General features: G+C 41.7%; 1 protein-coding gene across 4 annotated transcripts in view; it reads left to right on the top strand.

The window, feature by feature from the left end:
- ATE1 (arginyltransferase 1) overlaps positions 1–10,118 on the top strand; it is a 165,213-nt gene extending 155,095 nt beyond the window's left edge. For 3 of the 4 annotated variants that reach the window (XM_040254905.1, XM_040254906.1, XM_040254904.1), the window contains exon 12: positions 6,035–9,268. In XM_040254905.1, the coding sequence (XP_040110839.1) occupies positions 6,035–6,213 (179 nt within the window). In that variant the 3' untranslated portion in view covers positions 6,214–9,268. Of the gene's footprint in view, positions 1–6,034 lie in introns of all 4 variants that reach the window. The other variant, XM_040254903.1, reaches the window with a different exon arrangement.
- Positions 10,119–19,755: the final 9,637 nt, after the last annotated feature.

The raw sequence follows: 19,755 nt of genomic DNA, 5'->3' as shown, positions 1-19,755 counted from the left end.
GCCTGAGATGCACAGTTCATCTCCTGTGAATAAAAAGTTGGGAGGAAATCAAGCACTTGTTGCCCACCAGAGTTTTCCTTGAAGATTAAAACATCACAGAGTTGACAGCATGTTTGTATCACTCGCGATCAAACACTCATTTCAGAAAAGGGTTTGCAAAATTGCTTTTGGTTTTTATTTTATGGAATTAAATAGTGATGCATTAGAGAAAGAAAAGATGGAAGAAGTTCTTGTTGGCACACATTTTTTAAGACATCTCAAAACAAGATGGCAGTTTATCTTGGACTTCCCTGGTGGCTCAGGCGGTAAACCGTCTGTCTATGATGCGGGAGACCCGGGTTCGATCCCTGGGTTAGGAAGATCCCTTGGAGAAGGAAATGGCAATCCACTCCAGTACTATTACCTGGAAAATCCCATGGACAGAGGAACCTGGTAGGCTACAGTCCATGGGGTCGCAAAGAGTCGGACACGACTGAGTGACTAGGTCATGGTAGATGGCCTTTAATCTCAGGATGGTTTTGTTTTTCTGTATCTTCAAGGTCCTCTTAAGAAGAGACCTGTTGTATTGTGTGGGTTTAGTTATGTAGACCGTTGTCTACAAACACTAACATCTGTCAGGCAGGCAACAAATATGATTCACAAGAGGGTTTCCTAAGGACTTGGGATGCATTTTCTTTTTAAGTTTAGTAAGTAGACCAACTAATATTCAGTGTTTTAAGTATCTGGTAGAATTTTTCTTATTTAGGTATTAAATTTAGATTTTAATACAGTTATACACAATATACTGAGAATCACAGTATATTTTCTGCCTTTGTTGCAGATGTAACTAATGATTATAAAACTGCAGACCATTAAATCCAGAAAGCAATGTTTTGTATAATAATCATCGGTGGTTTCTGGAGATAAAAAGAGTACCCATTAAGAGGGTATTTGATCTGATTTTCTGGCCTTAATACAAGATGTGGCTACAATGTGACCACCCCCCCCAATCTGTATTTAAGTATTTAAATACAGGTCTTGGAATTGTTACACATTGATAACTTACTGAGTTAAAGTGGAGAGTGGTAGGAGAAAGGATTGTATATGAGAGCTGACATCACTCTCTCTGTTTCTGTATTATTTGAGTTCCTAAAAAAGCATTGTTTTCATGAATTAAAAAGATACAAAATAAGAAACTAATGTGCATATATTGAATATTCTGTAATTTCATTGATGGCTAATTCCTAGAAAATGTCAAATTAGTTCAAGTTACTGAAATCAGTCAGTTCACTCACTCAGTTGTGTCCCACTCTTTGTGACCCTGTCAACTGCAGCATACCAGGCTTCCCTGTCCTTCAGCTCCTGGAGCTTGCTCAAGTTACTGAAGTATCAGGCTTTAAAATGTTCATAATGTATCATTTCTTTGTTTCTCTTACTGTGTGTCTTGTTGATCTCTGTTTCAAAACTACTGGCAGTCTTAGGTTGATATTTTGGCACCACTGGGTAGATTGAATTCCAAGTTTACATTCTAGATTTGAGTTGCAGTCTAAGTTGTTTTTTACATGGAGAAAGATACACTTTAGTGCTACTTTTTATGTGTATGTTTTAGTGCCCTTTTTTACAAAGTGTGATGAGAAAATTAGAGAATATGGGACAATTAAGAAAACTAATTTCAATAACTTTATAAAAAGTTTCAATTAAGTCTCATTATTTCTGGTGAATCATTGATAGAGCACCAGGAATACAGCATTTGGAATATTAAGCAACAGTAACAGTAACCACAATGCCATGAACTTCCGAAGTGTTTGAACACTGAGGTCAAATATATTTGCATCTCCAATGACTTGGATATATTAACATTGAAGGGAATTAGGAGATGATTTTAAAATTCATGATTACCACTTTTTGTGGTAATTATATAGGATATTAAGAAGCCAACATCTAGTTGACACCTACTTTTTAAGTATCTTGAGCATTTGACTGCTTTAATCCAGAACAAAGGCCTTGAAAGTATTTGGAATAAAAAGAACTATTGAATTTGATTTCTATGCTGTAGGGCTCTCCAAAATGCTATAAATTAATTTAGAAGTCTCGATGGAGGTGAAAGAGGAGAGTGAAAAGCTAGCTTAAAACTCAGCATTCAGAAAACTAAGATCATGGTATCCAGTCCCATCACTTCATTTCATATAGATGGGGAAGCAGTGGAAACAGTGACAGACTTAATTTTCTTGGGATCCAAAATCACTGCAGATGGTGACTATAGCCATGAAATTAAAAGATGCTTGCTCCTTGGGGAAAAAGCTATGATCAACCTAGACAGCATATTACAAAGCAGAGATATTACTTTGCTGACAAAGGTGTGTCTCATCAAAGCTATGGGTTTTCCAGTAGTCATGTATGGGTGTGAGAGCTGGACCATAAGAAGGCTGAGCACTGAAGAATTGATGCTTTCGAACTCTGGTGTTGGAGAAGCCTTTTGAGAGGTCCTTGGACTGTAAGGAGATGAGTCAATCCTAAAGAAAAATCAACCCTGAATACTCATTGGATGGGCATCATGAAGCTGAAGCTCCAATACTTTGGTCAACTGATGCAAAGAGCTGACTCACTGGAAAAGACCCTGATGCTGGGAAAGATTGAAGGTGGGAGGAGAAGGGGACAACAGAGGACGAGATGGTTGGACGGCATCACCGACTCAATGGACATGAGTTTGAGCCACCTCTGGGAGATGGAGAAGGACAGAGAAGCCTGGCATGCTTGTTGTCCATGGGGTTGCAAAGAGTCAGATAGAACTGAGAGACTGAACACCAGCAATGAAGTTAAATTAGATATATAAGTTAAAAATAGATTCAGCAGCATCACAGAACTGTTTAGAATTCAGTAGTTAAAACTTGTATATCATAGTGTTTTCCCCCAAATTTTATACACATATAATTTTAAAGCTTTTCCTGTAATCTTAGTAAATAGAAATGAAATATATTTTTGACAAATAAAACAACACAAAATTTCCTGTTCTCTAGGAGTATGCACTTTAAAATAGTTGATGTAAATTATACATAATGGTGGGTTTTTCCTAAGCTTCTGTTTTCATGTTTATATGTCAGACTGGAAAAGGATAAAAATTAGAGGGTAGCATTTCATTTTAGATAAAATAAGATAATGGCATGTCAAACTTTTAAGTTCTTATTTGTTAGTGTGTTCCATACATTTGAATCTTAAAAGATGTCTGTCTTAAGATATTTTAGGATAAGGGTTTAAACTATTAAACATCATTCTACATAGTTAAATATAAACATGCTTTAAAATTCCATTTTAAAAATTCAAGGTTTTAGATTTAGAAGATTTTGTGCAATTTTGTCAGTGTTCTTCTCGCCTTTGCTGTCTTACTTATCTCTACTAGTTTTCCATTTGTATTAGTTTCTAAGCATACTTGGGGGCTTCCCAGGGGGCACTGGTGGTAAAGAATCTGCCTGCCAGTGCTTGAGAGTCAAGAGACTTAGGTTCGATCCCTGGGGTTGGGAAGATCCCCAGGAGGAGGGAATGGCAATCCACTCCAATATTCTTGCCCAGAAAATTCCCTGGGCAGAGGAGCCTGGCAGGCTTCAGTCCATGGGGCCATAAAAAGTCACAACTGAGCACATTAAGCATGTTTGAATCTGGTCTTTCCGTGCAAGTAGCATCTATTGCTGAGTGATGGAGATTCCTGTATTGCAATCCATGCTAAAGGATGCGGCAGCCTAGTAAATGTTAAATATTTAGTTGGTTTAAAGTATGTGGGTTTTCTGCTTCAGTTGGATATTTGTAAGGAAAAGCACATACTTTGACCGTAGTGTGTCCAGCCAGGTATACCACAGCCACTGACGCTGAAGCTGAAACTCCAATACTTTGGCCACCTGATGCGAAGAGCTGGCTCATTTGAAAAGACCCTGATGCTGGGAAAGATTGAAGGCAGGAGGAGAAGGGGACGACAGAGGATAAGATGGTTGGATGGCATCACCGGCTCGATGGACATGGGTTTGGGAGGACTCTGGGATTTGGTGATGGACAGGGAGGCCTGGCGTGCTGCGGTTCATGGAGTCGCAAAGAGTCGGACACAACTGAGCGACTGAACTGAACTGAACATTTAATTCAGGAGATTGGTGATAACAGGCAATGGTATTGCTGAAAGCCAAGCAAGGCACAGAGAGTTGATCCAGAGAATAGCAGTAGCAGGAAACCACTACCAGCCCTCGGCTGAAGAGAAAAGGGGCCCAGGACTCAGGGAGGGTGATAGTAGAAACTGGGGTGGTTCTCGGCAAAGGGAATAGTTAGAGATAAGTACTATTACAGGTTGACCTATGTTTGTCCAGATTTTTTCTATGCTTCCCTGGTGGCTCAGAGGTAAAAGCCTCTGCCTGTGATGCAGAAGACCCAGGTTTGATCCCTGGGTCAGGAAGATCCCCTGGAGAAGGAAATGGCAACCCACTCCAGTACTCTTGCCTATAAAATTCCATGGGCTACAATTCATGGGGTTGCAAAGAGTCAGACATGACTGAGCAACTTCACTTTGACTGTTAACAGGTTGACCTATGTTTGTCCAAATTTTTTCTATGCGTATACTAGGCTTTTCATAGAAAGAAGAGTTGTTTATATTGAACTCATCTCTTTTTTTTTACATAGCTGTCTATCTTCCTCTGTCTTTTTAGCAGCCATATAGCGTTCTGCCGTGTGGATGTGCGCTGACATGTTTGCCCAGTTCTCCACTGGTGGGCATCCGTGTTGCTTCCAGTTTTTCAGTGTGATGGAGCATTGCAAATATCCTTATATTGAGTTGACCATAGTGCATACATAAACCCTGGTGTGTGTGTGTTTTCTAGGAGAGTGGTTCTCAGTCCACCTTTCAGGCTTAAGAAGACACTGATGTGCAGGTGCATTCCAGTCAGTTTTCAGATCAAGATCTCTGAGGATAGGATTCATTTAAAAAAAAAAAAAAAAAAAACTCTTTAGATGGTTCTGATATTTAGTCAGCCATGGAATGATTCTGAGAACTGGTCTTGCTGACAGTGATTTTATTTTTTAAAAAAACATATATTTTAAAGATAACTGTAACACTGTTTTCTGTATTAGGCTTCAGAGCAACTGCCAGTAATAGAAACTCAAAATAATTTGTCTTAAATAAGATAGTTCCTTCTAGCTTTTGTTTTTGCCAGACTGAGGGAAAGCTCTTAACCTCAAGCTCAAGATAGAGGTTAGAGCTCCTACCGTGCCACTCTTACTCCAAGAGGCAGAATGAAGGAAGGGCTGAAAAATTCAAGAGGCAAAGGCCTGGACCAGCTGTCCTACCAGACCTGTCTGCTTTTGTTTTATGGGCCAGAACTTAGTCACAAAACCACACCCAGCTGCAAGGGAGGCTGGGACACAGTCTGCTCTGCTGAAAACCAGGAATTCTTCTCTATGGAAGAAGAGGAGAACTGACAGTGGCCATCTCTGTGAAAGCTGTAAGCATCTGCCCGCTTGCCCACAAGATGAGTGCCCATGGCTCCAACCTGACCAGCTCAAGTCAGCCCAAACTGCTGAGTCAGCAGAAGCCCGCACTGCAAAGTTACATGTTGACTTGGGAAGCAAAATAAATTTAAATCAGATTCAGGAAAGGTTTTGGAAAGCTGCAAACTTCATTATGTATAATAAACTAATAAGAGATTGAAGGCTACTTTTTAAATTACATACAATTCCTTCTCTCTCCCTAAAGTTTGGATGGCATCACAGACTCAATGAACATGAGTTTGAGCAAACTCCAGTAGATGGTGGAGGATGAGGAAGCCTGGCATGCTGCAGTCCATGGGGTCGCAAAGAGTCGGACACGACTCTGTGACTGAACAACAGCAACAGCGAAAGCAAGGCATTTGTTATTTATTAACATACGCACATTGATCTGAATAGTGCACACCCTCGTTTGAACGTGCCGCTCAGAGAGGACTTCTTAATACGTAACTTATATATGCTTCAGTATTCTTAAATTAGGACGTGAAAAGTGGTCTGGTAGGTGACTGTATTTAATCAGTAGTTTTTGTTCTTGCAGTGGACGAAGGTCGAAGCAAGGAGCCTGACCGCCTGCGGGTGTTCTACAAGAAAGCCATAATGCCTTACGGTGTTTACAAGAAGCAGCAGAGAGGCCCGAGCGAGGAGGCGGCCGTGCTGCAGTACGCGAGGCTGGTGGGGCAGGCGTGCTCCGAGCGGATGCTGCTGTTCCGAAACTGATCAGCCTGTTCGCCTGCCCGGCCCCCCGAGCCCCTGGGCGCTCCTGCGCTGCCCTGCTGACGTGTGCCAGGGTGCGAGTTCATCACCTGGGGAAACTCTCTAGCCCTCCACAGATTAGACTTTCTAATTTTGATGGCTCTGTAGCTTTTCTAAAATATTTTGTGGCATATGTGTTTGTGAAAATCTCATGGTTAATGATAAAGATTTTAAAACTGTTATGACATCGACTCATAATTGGGTTTTATCGTTTCAGATGTCTGCTTCATGAACAAGAGATGATTAACTTCTCTTGTTAATATTTTGGGAGGTAAAAATGTATAAGTGAACCTTAAGTAATTTAAATCACAGTTGTACTCTTTTTTTGTTCTGTTAGAGAAATTAAAAGAGACTTTTTCTTCAGATCCACTTAAAACATCAGTTTCTGCTGAAAAAACCTCAAGTGTGGGGAAGAAGGTTGGAATTCTGTTTGGTCACTTAGAAAACATCTTCTCAAGGGATCAGAACTGGGATGCTGTTCAGTGTTCAGTATCACTTTACTGCTGAATGTTACATTACGTGGTTTCACAGAAAACTGGAGAAAAGGAAACAGTACAAACTTACAAAAAAGGATGCTGTGTTAACATCGAATGTCTGTTTACCGAGGACAGTCTTATTCATGTCTGCTGTCTTGGCGTGATTATTTTTCCTAGAATAATTATTTCTCATGTTCCTTTTTACTCTGCAAAATACCCCATTTTGGACTATAAAATATGTGATTACCCTAGTTATATATTGTCCAAACTGGGGCAGTCTGCTTTATTTCTCAAAATCTAACAAGGAAGAGTTTTTTTTTAGAAAATTAGTGCCTCCTGCCTTGACCTAAGCCCCTTGAAGGATACATACACACTAGTTTTTATTTTCTTAGAACTCAGGACACTGGTCTTTGGTTATTGGTTAAAAATTAGTTTCTCTGACTACTTGTTCTACGCATTGCATTTAGTGACATAGGATGCATTGTGAACTCTGTTCCAGGGCAGGAGGCAAAAGCATCCATTGCCTGCTCTTTGATTTGGCAGCCAGAGAGGAGATGCCACACGTAGTAATCTCAGCAAAGGTGGGCCCTGTGTCCCTCTGTCTTGTCTCTCTGGTCCTTCTCTCATTCACCAGTCTCTCTCCCCCACCTTGAAGGTGGTAGGCACTGTGCCGGGAGGCAGGGGAAGGAGGAGGCACGTCCCCTCATAGTTGAGCTGTGCTGGAGACAGTGACGGACAGACAGAGACACTTACTCTCCTGTGCATCTTTGCAGCTGGCCACCATCTGCTGCCACCTGCCTGGCCACTGAGTCCTTTTCATTTCCTGTTTTGTCCATTTTCCCATTTTCTACTGATCTTTTTTTAAAAAAACCATTTTATTAAACTTGGTGGCTTGATTTTAAACTTTTCTCCTAAATGCACTGAATTGAGATATAAAATATTAGAAAATAATTCCAGCTAGCTAGACTAAAAAGAAGGATCCCAAGAGAATGATTTTTAAAATCAAATGTCTAGAAGTTCAAGATCCAAATAAATTGTATTTGTTCATTCACACAGAGAATGTGTGTGAGGGTAACACCTACCGAGGGCAGGTGCTTAGCTAATGGGGGACAGAGTAGTGAGGGATTTTGCATACTTTTGAAGGAATTTTGTCCTTCAAAATAGTCTCCCAAGAGCATTTGATAGGCTCTTATTTAGAACTGCCTTCAGAATCTATAGAACATTCAAAAAAAAAAAAATTCCCTCTAAAGTGAAGTTAGCTTAATTTTTTCATATCCTTTCATGAAAAGGATACTGTTAAGCAAATAAACTTGAAGAAAAGCATACATAAGAAAGTAAGAGTGATCTGAAATCTTATTGAGTTGAAAGAAACTTGGAAATAGGACTTTTGAAGTATTTTAAGTAATTTCAGTATTAAAGTACATAGTAAAGTGCACACCTGGTGCCCTGGGCATTGGAATGCCCAGGGTGACGTCATCAGCTGTGTTAAACTACTCTTACCATAGTGATTAGCACGTAGGATGGAATTCATTAAGATCACAACTCGAGTACCAAATGAAGAGAGAGCTTGAGTCTTCCTTTTTCCCATGACTCAGGCTTCTTCCTGCAGAATTCAGCCCCCTCCCTAGGAACGGGGTGCTGCCGAGGTGGCCTTCCAGGTTGGCCCCGGTGAGGCTCCAGAGAGCGTGACGACACTACTACTCAGTGGCTGTCTTCTATTCTTGTGTCGGTTTCTTGAGTAGGTACCGTATCAATCCTAATGAACAAATTATCTTCAAAGGACAATTATTTGTTCCTTGGAGCCCTCACTGAGTGAATGTTGATAGTGGGCTAGGAAAGTACAGTCAAGGAAAGTGACTTGACTCGGTCAGTTGACAGTCTAGCTGAGGAATCAGATTTTATGTTCATGGCTTATATCTAAAGAAGGACATGTGGGGACATTTCCAAGACAGTTTATATCTTCCCGAGGCTGGAAGCTTTGCAATTGCAAGCTTCATGTTGTAGTCTGTTTCTGGTTTCAGATTAAGCTTAACACCTGCCTCCCTGTCTTGGGAACAGAAATGTAGCAAAGATTCTCCATGATACCATCTTTATTTAAAGTATTTCAGTTTTGTGAGACTTTTGTCTTTATTTTTTAAAATGTATTCTGAGCACTTTTCTTTTATATTGTGAAAGGGTATTATCAGATGAATATATTATTCATTTGATTGATTATTTAGATAAGAAATTATTACTGTATGTTTACTTTCAAACTGCTTATTCTAATTTTTATCCATTTTGCAAATATCATTTGTATATGACTTCTTATGTATGGGAATTTATTATGTAAATGAACCTTTTCAGATTTCTGGACAGTCTATGGTTTGATTTTATAGGCTTTTTTTTTTAGTAGGATAAAGATGAGAAAGATGATCAGTTACTTAAAATGTATCTATTGTTGCTTACTTTAAAGAAGGAAATAAATAGAAACAATTGGGAAATGTTTGAATTAGAAGTCACTCAAATGTGTGTTATTTTCCAAAAGAGAACCAGTGACTATAAAAGGCAAAACAAGTTTGATTGCATGTGACATTTTTTGCACTTGTATATGCTTTTTGAACAGTCCATTTGATAAAGCTTGAATAAAACTTTCTATCTGCAATGGCTCTTGCTGGTCATTACTTAAAAGGCCTGTGTTTTCATCATTGAGATTCTTAGATACATTTTACCTATAGTGAATATGTGGAAAACAGAGGTAAGACATTGACTGTATATGAATGATAGTGTTTAATTTTCAGTAATTAGAATTCCAGACCACTTGGTTTCCTAAATCAAAGCATGATGGATTTCTCTCTCAGGAATAAAAAGTAGAGTGAATCTTGCTTTAAGCAAAGAGTCTGGATTTTCACAAGATAAATTAGGGAGTAGATGTTCTTCTATGCAGAAGAATTTGAAATAAGATTTAAGTAGCCAATTCAAGTATTAATTTCTCTTAAAAACTTCAGTTTTCAGAGGAATTTTCACAAATATCTCATAAAGCGAGGTGTGCTTTCATTGTTCGTAAGAGTCCCCAGTATATTTATAGAATACATTTTAAGTCTTTTTACAGTAAAGGGGATCCTGGTAGGTTTATGATAAAAAGAATCCTGTTTCCCAGGCAATTTAACTATTAAATTCCTGCTAATATTTTCTCTGGAATGAAAATAGCTTTATTGTTTTTCTTATTTGAAATGGACAGTGTTCACCAGAAAACATTTAGACAATATAGAAAAATATACCAAAGAAAATGAAAATCACTCATAATCCTATCACTGTTAGTTCTGTCATTCACATTTTGGTGTATGTCCTTTCATACTTTTTTCTACCTACATGTATGTATATATTTTGTTTTATTTTGAAATTGGAATTATGGCATGTATATTGTTTCATAATTTTTTCATCTATATTTTTGAGCATCCTAATTTACTGTGAAAATGAAAATAGATAGGAAGAATAATCATTTAAATGGCTGCATAATATTCCACTGTGTCTGTACTGTTTTGAGAAAGAAAGTTTAATACTTCAGCTCCTCATGGATGGAGTTGTAATTGAGTGACATTAATTACTTTTCTCAGTTCTTTGTAACCCTTGGCAACATGGTTCTTACTCCTCATTGCCTGATTCCCTTGACCTTTCACTGAAGGATAGGAATTTTCTCTTTACTGGCAGGTTCAGAAAATGTGTAGCTTTTAAAGCTTAGTGCCCCTCCTCTGATTGTCCCTCAGCTAAATATTTTCTGGAAGATCTACGCTCTTATTCTTACAGTCTGCATGCCTCTAAAAATTTCCAGTTATAAAATGTCTTGTTTAAAAACTTAAAGTTATTTAAAGCCAGTTAAGGTTCTAATTCATTGATTCTTTGTAGAGCAGAGATCTTTAAAATGGTTACCTAGAAAGAGTGGAAACCATACTATTTTAATTTAGCTAAGTATTTTACTTTTTAAAAGTACATTGGTTAAGATTTAATTCTAAGGGAGATAAAATTGCATTTTTCATACCTGTGTTGTGCTTAGTCGTCGCTCAGTCATGTCCAACTCTTTGTGACCCCGTGTGTAGCCTGCCAGGTTTCTCTGTCCAGGGGGATTCTCCAGACAAGATACTGGAGTGGGTTGCCCATGCCCTTCTCCAGGAGATCTTCCCAACCTGGGGATCGAACCTAGTTCTTCTGCATTGCAGGCAGATTCTTTACCATCAGAGAATGTCTAGTTGGTGGTCAAATTCATGTCTTCCGTCCTATCCAGAAAATATTTTCAAACTAACTGATGCAATTAAACCAGGAATTAAAGTTGTTGAGTATTATTTGCATGCCAAACTTTTATTGTTTAGACTTTCAAAGTAGCTTGCAGGTTTGTATAGCTTGGTTTCTTCATTACATCTTTTCACCTGCAATATGAAGAAACGATTCCAAATAGAAATGTTTTTCTTTAAAAAAAACCTAGCAGAGCAAATCTTAATGTTACATGGCATTTGTGATTTTTAATAGTTAATTACCTGTCAATATGGCAGTCAGTATTTCAGCCATATCGGGGGAAGAGAGATTCTTCACTCATCTGGCATGCATAAAGCAGACTGTTTGTGACTAGCACAGATATCTTGTTTCTTTCATTGTTAGATTTTATTTTTTTGCATACTCGGTATGCAAAAAATAATTTTTAAACATTTATTTATTATTTATATGTTGCATGCTAGAGCAGTTATTCCAGAAAAGTATAAATGTTGGACTCCCAGCCTTCATAATTCAACACTGGGGTTTGGGGTCATGCTTTCCCCTGAACCTTAATTTTTAATACTTTTGTCAGTCTGTGCCAGGGTCTTAAAATCATTGAACACAGGTCTTTTTTTTTTTTAATTAGCATTAAATTAGAACTCATGAATACTTCATGAAGTCCAATTCATCACTTTGTTAATTCAGTATTCAGTGAGTCTGAATAGCATCTCTCAACTAATGGAGCTTTTTGATCATGAAACAAGAAAAACAGCATTTTAGGTTGGGGGATTCAGAGCTTAAGACTCTTAGCTCAGTTGTATGTGGACAGTTCTATGCAGTTTTCCAGCTCATTTTAAAATACAGAGAGATACCAGTTTGTAATTTGGAAGCTGACCTTTATTGATGCTGTTTTATTGACCATTCATTGTCTGATGTTATTTTATTGACTAACGCAAAGATTATATATGTGTGTGTGTATATATGTATATACACAGAGTATCTGCTTAACTAAGGCTTGCTGGTAATAGTATGATTTATTCTCAGTTTTCAAAGAATCAATTTGATAAAGGATTTGGATACTTAAGATTTGTAAAAGTCTTTCGACTGATAAAGCTGCTCTGTCCGATAATAGTCTAGTCACATGGTGTCTATTTAATTAATAAAAATTTCGTTCCTTAGCCTCACCAACCACATCTCAAATGCCCAGTAGCCACACGTGGCCCTGGCTCTCCTATTAGTTTCCTGGAGCGGCTGTAACAGGTCACCACAACCTGGCTATCTTAAAACAACAAGAATTTATTTTCTCACAGTTTGGAGGATAGAAGTCCTGAATCAAGGTATCAGCAGGACCATGCTCCCTCTGATGGATCCAGGTGAACCTTCCCGTGCCCATGCCGGCAGTCCTATGTGTGCTCGGCTGGCAGCCGCGTCCCAGTTTCTTCCTTTGGGTTCACATGGCCATCTTCCCTGCATGTACGTTTTCTGATGTTATTTTATGTCTTCTCATCTCTGTGTCTTCTCGTTTCTTAGAACGCCAGTCAGATTTAGGGTCCACAATCCAGTAGGACCCCATCTTGTGTGTGTGTGTTAGTTGCTCAGTCGTGTCCAACTCTTTGCAGCCCTGTGGACTGTACCCCCCCAGGCTCCTCTGTCCATGGGATTCTCCAGGCAGGAATACTGGAGTGGGTAGCCATTCCCTTCTCCAGGGGATCTTCCCAACCCAGGGGTTGAACCTGGGTCTCCTGCACTGCAGGGGGATTCTTTACTCTCTGAGCCACCAGGGAAGCCCTTAATACATCTGCAAAGATCCTAATTCCAAATAAGTTTGGGTCGCTTTCTCAAGCACCTGGAGTGAGGACTTGAGTACAGTTTTGGGGTGAGGGGAAGTCACAGTGCAGCCCACAGGAGCTGCCTGTTGGGCACAGCGCTACAGCCTGCTTTAGGGAAGCAGGTTCCATTGGATGGCACTACTGCAAGGTGATTTTTTTAAACTGTTAAGATTTGATAGTTGTTTAAAGTGTCTATATGGCAAAACACCATGGAATGACTACAATTAACTGTTTGGGGCAACGTATTTTGACACTTCCTAGTTTCTCATTTCCACTGTGCCATCTATTCCATCTTTGACTAAAGCACATTTGTATATATGTATGGATTTGTGGTATCTCATTACCCTGGGGCTGTGTCAGTTTCCTAAGAACTACCATGTCATGATTTAAAGGTAAACTATATACAGGAAATCAACCCTGAATGTTCACTGGAAGGACTGATGCTGAAGCTGAAGCCTCAATACTTTGGCCACCTGATGTGAAAAGCCAACTCATTGGAAAAGACCCTGATGCTGGGAAAGATTGAAGGCGGGAGGAGAAGGGGACAATAGAGGATGAGATGGTTGGATGGCATCATTGACTCAATGGACATGAGTTTGAGCAGATTCTGGGAAATGTTGAGAGACAGGGAAGCCTGGCATGCTACAGTCCTTGGGGGTCCCAAAGAGCCAGACACCACTGAACAACAATAATTTACAGAGATAGTGTCTCTTTAAAGAACAATTTGAATGGAAGATTAATTTAGAAATGTACAGGATTTCTGCTATTTATTATTTCCATTTTTGCATCTTTCTAGTTTTTTGGTTACGTGTTAATTTTGTTCAAATAGAAAAAATTTATAAACTTATCAGAATCTATAGTAATAAAATGATCTAAATGCATCTCCCAGAAGCAGTTTACCAAAAAAAAAAAAAAAAATGCAGTGACTGACAAAAGAAAAGTGGGAAAAATAAATGCTCTTTCATCTCTCTTGTACTGTTTAATCTACAGCTGGTAGTTACCTCACATGAGTAAGTGGACTGAGAAGACAGATTAGATTGATTTATAGCTCTGCTTTTTAAAGAATTTTTTACTCCTTTATTACTGTATTTTTAAGGATAATTTAATTACCAGTTTTTCCCCCTAGTACAGCCTACTTCTAGCCAAAACTGTGTGTCAATGTTCTCAACCTGGAGACCTTACAGAATTTCACTAGAGGCATGTTACTTAGATACAGATAAGTTAATCTGGACTCACTTCACCAAAACTGTGAGCAGAGCTGGTGGGGAGGGAGGTCAGAGGAGCCTTCGAGATTGGTCAGTGGCCCCTGGAAGCTCCACACAGTGTGAGTGGCGATTTCTACAGAAATGAAGAAATACTGTCTCTAGTCTCCCTGGTTTTCTGCCTATTCTTGAGAGCCATCTTGTGACTCACTGAATACTGTTGCATCCCCTAATTTATTAAGAGGCCAAAGAAACATCCAGGCATGGCCAGTCGGCACCTACAACAGCTGGTGACTCATGCTCGAGGTTGTTAGTATTTCTGCTAACGTCACCAAAGATTCTGTTGGGAAAGTCTAGAAATAAAGAAACCAAGTCTAGAGAAGAAATCTGGAGAACAGTTTGAACTTATTGTACCAAGTCTCTATTAGCCTTTACTGCCTTCATTAAGGTACAGAAACTGTTACATGTCAGCCTCATCAGTGAGTGATGGTCGTGGGGCTTGCTTATCTGCTGGTTGCTTATCTAGCCACTTCAACATCTGGATCATATGTGAAGAATCAAAGAGCAAGGAGAAAAAAAAACAGGCTTGCCTGTTAGCTAAAATGGGCTCATGCTTTACTCACGGGGAAAGCCACTCGGACCATGTGGCATAAGGAGAAGAAATTTGGGCTGTCACAGTGAAGGGATAGCGCCATCTGGAAATGACAAGTGGGTGGAAGGGGCACACGACGGTGCTGAAGGTGCAGCGGGTGTCCAGCACCGGCCCCATGGACAGGGCGTCCAGACACAGGGAAGGGTAGGGAGGTGCTTATGTCAGGCCTAGAGCAACCTTCTGACCCTATTCCACCAGCACCTGGATCATTTTAGAAGCCTTAATAGGTTAAAAAAAAAAAAAAAAGCAAACCATGCAGGGGAACCTGGACTCTACTGGCAAGCAGTTTCAGCTTCCGGGATCACTTTAACTCATTGCATGGCCTTGGGCAAAGCCCTGAGTTCAGCAGTGCTCACCTTCGTCATCAGGTGAGTGCGCTGGGGCCACAGAGAAGACTGAGTGTGCTGCTCAGCTGTCCTGCCCATCGCACCTTGCCAAGGCAGACGTCACCAAAAAGAAAGGTCATAGAAAGAAGATTTAAACAAAAAAAAATTTTTTAAATAAAGAGAGTAAATCCTACTAATCCAAGGCAGAGAACCCTAAGCATCTCAACAGTCCCTGAGCACACATAGTTTCAGGCCAGTCATTGTTGACTTTGGTGATTGCAGTGCTGAGTTGTCAAGGAAACAGTTAAAAGTCATTCATTATACTCTAATAGGTGCTTCCTGGTGGCTCAGTGGCAAAGAATCCACCTGCCAATGCAGGAGACCCGGGTTTGAACCCTGGGTCAGAAAGATCCTCCTGGAGAAGGAAATGGCAACCCACTCCAGTATTCCTGCCTGGGAAGTCCCACGGACAGAGGAGCCTGGCAGGCTGCAGCCCATGGGGTTGCAAAAGAGTCAGACACAACTTCGCGCCTAAAACAACAACAGCATACTCTAATACAGGAAAATGTAGAATCCATTTTAAACATTTCCATTCAAAATTGTTTTAAAGCAATGAAAAGACTCTATTGCCGGGTAAATTACAGTCATCTGCCAAATTCATGATATTGAGAACACGTCTTCAGGACCGTGGAATTAGAATCCACTTACAACGTCTGCTCAAAAGATACTCTTAATGTTCAGAGGATAAAGGCTTCCTAATGGCCGCCTTTCTCCAATAGAATGTGGAGAAATAATTGTAAACAGTTATTCACAGGAACCCACGAAGAGAACCTCACTCCGGTGGGGCCACTATTCAGGACTTCCTTGGTATAATGGGAGAATAAAGTGGGTTTTGAGGCCTGGGACAATTATGCTCACTTTTGTTTGTTCTCGTGGAGACAAAACTAAACAACAGGATATCTGGAAGGCCAGCAGCCTTCTCCGCCTATCCCCTCTGCACAGCGGGCTGCCATATCCAGTTACAGCCTAACTGATAATGACCGGGGTTGTTTTCATCTCACCCCCACGGGCTCCTGCTTTTTTTCCCCTCCTCTGCATTATCCCTATGCATGAAGGCAAATTTGGGAGGAGGCATTCCCTCTTCCGATCAGCTTATCAAAGAGCCACAGTGAGCCGAAAAGCATCATCAACGAGGTCGGTAAAGCAAAAGCACATTTTTTTGAGAATGGAAAAGTGGTGATGTTGCATAGGACTGCAGCGTGCTGCCTGGGTCGGGGAAAGTGAGATGAGAGCCAGAAATAATTTGTTAGCTTTTACCACGACTCCCTCCTCAAAAAGTGTCTCTATATTAAATGGCCGTTTTCTCCAGCCTAATTAAAAGTGGCTTCTGTTGTGTGTGGAGCTGTGAACCCAACCCCTGGGCCAGCACGATTTGACACGGAGGCCAGCCGAGCTGTTTCCTGGGCTTTGTCAGAAGCCCTCTGCTCGCAAGTCACGTTCCAGCAACTGCTGCGAGCGCCCCAGTGGAAGCGGGGCAGCATCTCAGTGGCCAAATCTCCCATCCCATGAGGAGGTGGGAGAAGCACCTGCTCACGCTTAGCAGAGGTGATGCTGGCCGAGGCCCCACCTCGACTCGCCAGACTCAGGCAGAAAGTGAGCGGTGCTGGGGAAGGTCTGAAATGTCTGAATGTCTGGAACGTCTTTGTCCTTGTTTAGAGTACTGTTTGCACAGTTGATGGTGAACCTAAAGTGGAACAGTCTTTCCTCTTTCTGCCCTTGCCGTTAAGTTTTCCAAAAGCCACCAGGGGGCAGAAAGAAACTTCCTTGCCTTTCCCCCACCCCCCTTTTTGATTATATGGGGAAAGGTGAATTTTTTTCTTTTTATGGTCCATGAAGACCAATGTTTTTTATATAAACTATGCTTCTCATGTCTTTAACTTTTTTCAGATCTGGGTTGTCTTTGGTAAAGAATCTGCCTGCAATGAAGAAGACACAGAGGCTCAGTTTTGATCCCGGGGTCAGGAAGATCCCCTGGAGGAGGAAATGGCAACCCACTCCAGTATTCTTATCTGAAAAAAATCCCATGGACAGAGAAGCCTGGCATACTACAATCCAAAAGATTGCAAAGGGTCGAACCCAATTGAGCTACTAAGCACTGCCCTACACTTCTGCAACTAAGGCAGATTGTAAGAGGGAAAACGGCATATACACAGCATTTTATACCTGTTAGCTGAAACTCCAGTACTCTGGCCACCTGATGCGGAGAGCTGACTCATTGGAAAAGACCCTGATGCTGGGAAAGATTGAGGGTAGGAAGAGAAGGGGGCAGCAGAGGATGAGATGGTTGGATGGCATCACCAACTCGATGGACAGGGTTTGGGTGGACTCTGGGAGTTGGTGATGGACAGGGAGGCCTGGCATGCTGTGGTTCATGGAGTCGCAAAGAGGTGGACACGACTGAGCGACTGAACTGAACTGAAGGTTTCGTTACACAACCCTCAGGCCTCACCAGCATCCCAGTCTCTTCTGTGTTACCCTCCACGTTTCCAGCCTCATGGGGCTAGTGCAGGCCCTTAGTACTTCTTATTGGGATTATTGCAAAAGCCAGTGTCCACCCAGCTTCCTCCAGCCAGTTTAACAGCCCCATGTACCACCCATTTGATCCCACCCTCCTGGTCCCACATCAGACAGCGCCTCATTCCTTTCTGCGTGAAGCCTAAGCTTCCCCACCTGCCCCAGCTTCTCCAACTTTCCTCCTGCATCTCCCTTCCATCAACTCCAACCCCAGCTCTTTCTTTCCTGTGTCTCGATTCCTGGGTCTGCTCCCTCGTCAGTCATGGCCAATCCCTTCCAGCAACACATGGTCAGATCTCCGGGGTCCAGACCTGGTACCGCCTCCTCACCAGCACCTCGCCTACAGTGTCTGAATTTCGTCTTCGTAATAGCAATTCTTTTCTTTCTTAAATTTGTATTGGCGTATAGTTGATTAGCAATTTAATCTTTTTTTTTATTAAATTAAGTTTTGGGCTGAGCTGGGTCTTCGTTGTGGCACGCAGGCTTTCTCTGGTCCTGGAGAGCAGGGGCTACTCTTCATTGCACGGGCCTCTCACTGTGGCGGCTTCTCTTGCTGTGGACCACGGGCTCTGGGCACATGAGCTTCAGTGGTTATGGCCCCCGGCACGTGGGATCTTCCTGGACCAGGGAAGGACATCGAACCTGAACCAGATCCATCGATCAACCTGGACTGGGACATCGAACCCACGTCCCGTGCGTTGGCAGGCAGATTCTTTTCTTTTCTTTTTTTGAATGTTATATATATTAAAAACAATTTTTTTAATTGGAGGATAATTGCTTTGCAGTGTAGTGTTGGTTTCTGCCACACAACACCATGAATCAGCCGTAGGTATACACATGTCCCCTCCCTCTTAAACCTCCCGTAGGTGGATTCTTAACCACTGGACGACCAGGGAAGTCCAGCAATTCTTTCTTAAGACCGAAGAAAACCCAGACAACTGGGGTCCTAGGAACGATGCATGTGTTTTCAGTAGAGGCAGCCATGGACTGGCCTCCTTGGAAAAACCTCCCATTAGATGAGGACAAAATCCCATTCCACCCCTGCTGCTGCTGCTGCTGCTGCTAAGTCGCATCAGTCGTGTCCGACTGTGTGTGACCCCATAGACAGCAACCCACCAGGCTCCCTCATCCCTGGGATTCTCCAGGCAAGAACACTGGAGTGGGCTGCCATTTCCTTCTCCAATGCATGAAAGTGAAAAGTGAAAGTGAAGTCGCTCAGTCTTGTCCGACTCTTAGTGACCCCATGGACTGCAGCCTACCAGGCTCCTCCACCCATGGAATTTTCCAGGCAAGAGTACTGGAGTGGGTTGCCATTGCCTTCTCCGACCCTACTACACCATTAAAGACATGCTAGGCATCTTACTATTAGTCTTAACACTAGTCTTAACCCTGGAGAACGCATGCAGGTGTCATGGGGACCTGAGATCAGCCTCTACGACCCCAGGTGGGATCGGCTCCTCACAGTTAGTTTCTTAGCATGGCGTGCAGACATGTAGGAAGCACTCTCAGAAGAGAGTCCAAGATGGAACGTATTGAACTTTGCGGGGTCTTAACATGTGTGAACAGTGAGAGAAAGGAACGCACAAACGGCCCCATGAACAACTGGGGGTTGTCGCGTCTCAGTAGGGAAGGGCATATGGGGGCACATTGGCTGTTGGTAGAGTGCTTGCTGTGTGTTATGAATTCCTAGCCTAATGGGCACATGGATCCCAGTACTGAGGGCAGGCCTGTTTTTGGTTTAGAGCTCACACACCAAAAAGAAAAAAAAAATTACAGAATGCACAACATGAGTTGAAAATTCTTAAAGGAGATCAGTGTAATCCCTCTTTAGTTTGGTCTTTTCCTCTTAAATTCTTTTCGCATATGGGAAGACATTCGTGCAATGGACACAAGGGTATTTTTACACATGCTGAACACTCTTGGCCCTGGGAGATGTCCTTGCCCCTAATTGAGATCCTGATGGGAGGCAAACCTTGCGAACACAGCTCTGCAAGTACAGAAAGGAGCTCCCGCCACCGGCCAAGTGGCCTTTGGAATGCAGCGTCTCCTTCTCTTTAGATCCCACGCATCCATGGATTCCTCCATAGCGTGTGGGTGGGGGGCTGAGGTGCAGTGAAACATAACCTGTGAAGATGTCATTGCTATTCACTTTACTTTGCCCTAAACACATGGAGTCTTCCTGCGTTGGATGAGGCACTGCTTTCCCTTGAAGCTCCTGAGGCC

The sequence above is a fragment of the Oryx dammah genome, unplaced genomic scaffold (assembly GCF_014754425.2).
Source record: "Oryx dammah isolate SB20612 unplaced genomic scaffold, SCBI_Odam_1.1 HiC_scaffold_14, whole genome shotgun sequence".
Taxonomy (NCBI): domain Eukaryota; kingdom Metazoa; phylum Chordata; class Mammalia; order Artiodactyla; family Bovidae; genus Oryx; species Oryx dammah.
Note: the sequence above shows the minus strand (reverse complement) of the source record. Positions and strands in the feature narration are given on the sequence as shown.